At 42.6% G+C, this 3,956-nt stretch overlaps 1 protein-coding gene across 1 annotated transcript; it reads right to left on the bottom strand.

Annotated features, from left to right (window-relative positions):
* Window positions 1-2,056: 2,056 nt before the first annotated feature.
* LOC147315619 (uncharacterized) lies at window positions 2,057-3,956 on the bottom strand. The gene is made up of 3 exons (XM_086258529.1): window positions 3,715-3,956; window positions 3,176-3,458; window positions 2,057-2,994 (listed from the first exon to the last, which is right to left on the bottom strand). The coding sequence occupies exons 1-3, from the start codon at window positions 3,918-3,920 to the stop codon at window positions 2,452-2,454; spliced, it is 1,032 nt and encodes a 343-aa protein (XP_086114655.1). The 5' UTR covers window positions 3,921-3,956; the 3' UTR covers window positions 2,057-2,451.

Raw genomic sequence — 3,956 nt, 5'->3', positions numbered from 1 at the left:
ACTCCATTAGGTGTGGGATCCCTGCACAACTGTAATTAAGTAACGGAGAAGGAGAAGTGGGTTGAGTATCAAACACAGACAGCTATCCAGCGTGTGCTTCTTCTGAGCAAATTATGCTCTCTCTTTTCATGCCATTCTGCTCTCTGTAATTTAATTTTAATACGATTCTAAGAAACAAGCCAAGGTCTACCATGCTCCTTGTTATTCATGAGAACTCAGCCTACCATCTGTTATCGCAACTAAGTCTGTCAAAAAAAACCAACCTAAATGTATTACACTGTCGGCTGCGATGTGTTGGGCGCTTCTGTTTTTTGGATGCACAACAAAAGTAGAATCATGTTACTGCCCTTTATGCTTTTTTTTAAAAAGTGATTCATCCCCTGTAGGCGCTTTAAAACCTCATCAGTTACAGATGTTTCCAAAACTGAACTCCTTTACAGTCTGCATCACATTACAAGTGCAATCAACTGTAAAAGGCGGTAAGTACATTGGCAATTACATCCCTCCAATATAGACTGGCCCCTAGGATTTTGAACATTTAGTGAGTGCTCAGGCTTTCCTTTTGCTAAATCCCTGTGCAATATGTAAATGCATATTTTGGCATGGCTAGAGGTCTAAGTTTTAGGTTAATGATATTTTATTAATTTTTTGTGGAAATAATTCATTCTGTTTAAGAGTGAATTATTTTTAGGCAAACTGGTTACTCTCCACTGACTGAGGGAACGAACAACGGTGATGCCAAGTTTAACAGCAAAACATTGCAAAGTAATCAGATGGGAAATTATATGAAGTTTAACTATATTACTTGTTTGATTCTATTGTTTACACTGCATGATGTTCTGTTGTGCTCTCAGTTGCTGAAAGTGTCTTTAGAACATCACGATTTTTTTTTCTTATCTTTATCTGACTGGCTAGCCCGGAGCAATCCCCCTTCAGCCTTCTCTCTAAAAACATGTTATAACTCACAGAGGCGACATCCATTCTTTGTCGTTGATCCTTTGTATCATATCTTTCCATCACAGATACTGCAATGGCATCCTAAGGTAAGCTTTCATCCTGTATGTAGCTGACAAGAGCAGCTGTGCTTCTAATGTGCATCAGCCTCTCTGTGGAGTAGACAGAAAACACACCTTTGGCAAAGAAGAATGATGGGACAGTAGCGGCAATACTGAACCCAGAGCTGCTTGGCATGGCCTTGCTGTAAGTCCTTCCAAAGGTGTTAGGTAACCCCTACTAACAGGGCTGCGCATTAACCTGCAGCCCAGCAATTGTCTAGGTGTTCATGACTGCCAAGGGAAGCTGCCTTGGAAATACCAGCGTATGATAGACTGAGCTGTCTGCACCCTCCTGCCCATTTTGGCACCAGCTTCTTCCAGATGACAGCTGGGAAGTAATTAGCAAACTACCACATTCTTCAAAATACAGAAGGACCTCTCTCTGTCGACATATAAAGGCGCAACCGCTCGATGTCAGGATACAAGTGCTTCCCCCTGAACTATGTGAAAAACGATCAACTGTTTCTGCAGGTTCAGCCTAAATCTTTTCATTTTGAGCTGAATGCTAATAATTTAAAGGCCGATGTAGCTCTAATAAAAATGAATGTAACATGAGTAAATGAATCTATCCCCACTGTCAAAACACCAAAATACAGCATGGATACCTCCAAGTAATAGTTTCATAAAGTGGTAATCGAGGTGTGATCTAGCTTCTAAAACTAAATAAGAACAATGCAAGTGTGGCCCAATAAAGCATTATACATATTAAAGTAAGCAACACATTTGTTTAATTTTACAAGAATAGTAATCGCCCACCTTGTCTAATGCGCATATTAGCATAGCATGGAAACACAGTTGCTATTACAGTTTTTGCCCGTTGCCTGAACACATTTTGCAAAACTTTGCTCATTGTGCCAAAACCCTAAACACAAGTAAACATGACACAACACTGGGAAATATACCATTCACATCTGCACCAAATTGAAACTCTACTCTCAAAACCTAAACTCTGCTATCAAAACCTAACATTCCTCTGTCAAAATGTAACTCTGTTGACAAAATGACACATACTTGCATCATATGCAAACACTTACAGAGCAGGAGGAACACACTAGTCTACTTTATATAAAGCACTGCAGTCTTTGATTTCCATTGTTCATTCAGAAGGCATATTTTCAGGAGACACATTTGCAAACAACCAAAAAAGCAAATAGACCTACTCAATATTGTACATTGCAGTACCATGAATTCAGATAAAGCAAAAAAAACCAAAACAAAAAAACCCCCATAATACAGTAATAGAAAAAACACTATACTGTAAACAAAAAATCATGACAATTGTGCATACGTGGGCTCATGGATCCCGCCGTCTGTTGGGGTCTGGCCACAGGACCTCATCAACATCGCAAGCAATGTCTTCTCCCGCTGGGCACCGGGGAAAATATCCTCTTCCATGTCAAAACCATCCATGGATTGCTGTCACCTGAATGTCGCCGCAGGCCTGTTCCATTGCCTGCAGAAGAGGCATGCAGGCATGTAGTTGGCGGTCATATACACGCCATCTCCAAGCCGAAAAAAATTCCTCTATAGGGTTTAAAAATGGTGAGTAAGGGGGCAAGCATACCACTTCAAGTTGACTTTGGTTGGAGAACCAGGCCTGGACCAGAGCAGCCCGATGGAAACTGACATTATCCCATATCACCACAAACCTGGGCTGATCTGGTCTGTTCTGTACAACTATATCATGGAGAGCATCTAGAAATGTGAGTATGTGTTGGCTATTGTATGGACCTAGTATTGCATGATGGTGCAGAAGCCCTCGAAGGCATATGGCGGCACATAATGTGATGTTTCCCCCGCGCTGCCCTGGGACGTGCACAATTGCCCTTTGGCCAATTACATTACGACCCCGTCGTCTTGTTTTGCTCAGGTCGAATCCAGCTTCATCAATGAAAATGTATTCATGAGGCTGTGCAGCTCCATCCATGGCCAAGATTCTCTGAAAAAAAGGGGAACATATCACTGTACTACAGTGCTACACATACAGCACCCTCACCCCATCACACAGGTACCTGTGTAGCTCTCAGAATGGATCCATGTGGTACTGATATGGTACATATTCAGCTGCTACTGGACTTCACCAATACTCTATTGTAAATGTAAGGGACAGTTACACGTACCCGTACATATTCAGCTCGAAGTCCTTTGACCCTGTCACTGTTCCTCTCGAATGGGACTCTGTAGAGCTGCTTCATGGTGATGCTGTGTTTACCCAAGATGCGTCTGATGGTGGTGATGCTCACATGGTCTATGTTGCTGAACACTCGCCTGTCTGCAAGTATTTTCCGTCGTAGCTGGTGGAGACGGATGGCATTGTCTGCCCTCACTAGGTCCACAACAGCAAGTTCCTGCCGTTGTGTGAACAGGCGTTGGCGTCCTCCCCCAGAAGGTCTTCGAGTCATTCTAGAGAAATACAACCACATATTGTCATCGGTTTGCTTATTTTTCTTACAGTACTTCACTGTATGTACTGTGTCATCCACTGTACAACACTGTACTTCAATATAAGTAATCATGGTATGTTTCACAGAAACTACCACTTTGGCTGCAAAAGGAGCATTAGCACCCTGCAATACCCTGTACACTTGATATGGTAACTGTAGAACAGTACTATGAAAACCATCTGAGTAGAGTAGAAGGCAGTGAGATGAAGACAGACCTGTTTTCTAGTCGGAATTTTCTTATTACAGATGCCACTGTGAAGCGGCTTAGATGTGGGTGGACTCTCTGCCCAGCTTCCCTCATAGTCAGGCCGTGGTTGATGACATGGTCCACCAAAGTTGCTCTTATATCATCAGAAATATGGGTCCGTGCATGGCCTCTTTGACCTCCTCCTCCTCTTCCTCTTGCTCTCCCTCCATCCATGCTTGCAAAGTTCTTGAATTGGCTAAACTGAGGGCT

The sequence above is a fragment of the Aulonocara sp. 'chitande type north' Nkhata Bay genome, linkage group LG13 (genome assembly GCF_057382095.1).
Source record: "Aulonocara sp. 'chitande type north' Nkhata Bay isolate Kocher_YH1m ecotype deep benthic linkage group LG13, A_spYH_male_GT1.1, whole genome shotgun sequence".
NCBI lineage: Eukaryota > Metazoa > Chordata > Actinopteri > Cichliformes > Cichlidae > Aulonocara > Aulonocara sp. 'chitande type north' Nkhata Bay.
The sequence above is the reverse complement of the archived record's forward strand: the minus strand, read 5'-3'. Positions and strand labels throughout refer to the sequence as shown.

Bases quoted from the DNA above. Each gene is read 5' to 3' on its own strand.
- LOC147315619 (XM_086258529.1), bottom strand. From the start codon at position 3,920: ATGGATGGAGGGAGAGCAAGAGGAAGAGGAGGAGGAGGTCAAAGAGGC. The intron at 3,459-3,714 runs GTCTGTCTTCAT...GTATTTCTCTAG, and splicing joins AAATTCCGACTAGAAAACAG to AATGACTCGAAGACCTTCTG. The intron at 2,995-3,175 runs GTACGTGTAACT...CCTTTTTTTCAG, and splicing joins TTCGAGCTGAATATGTACGG to AGAATCTTGGCCATGGATGG.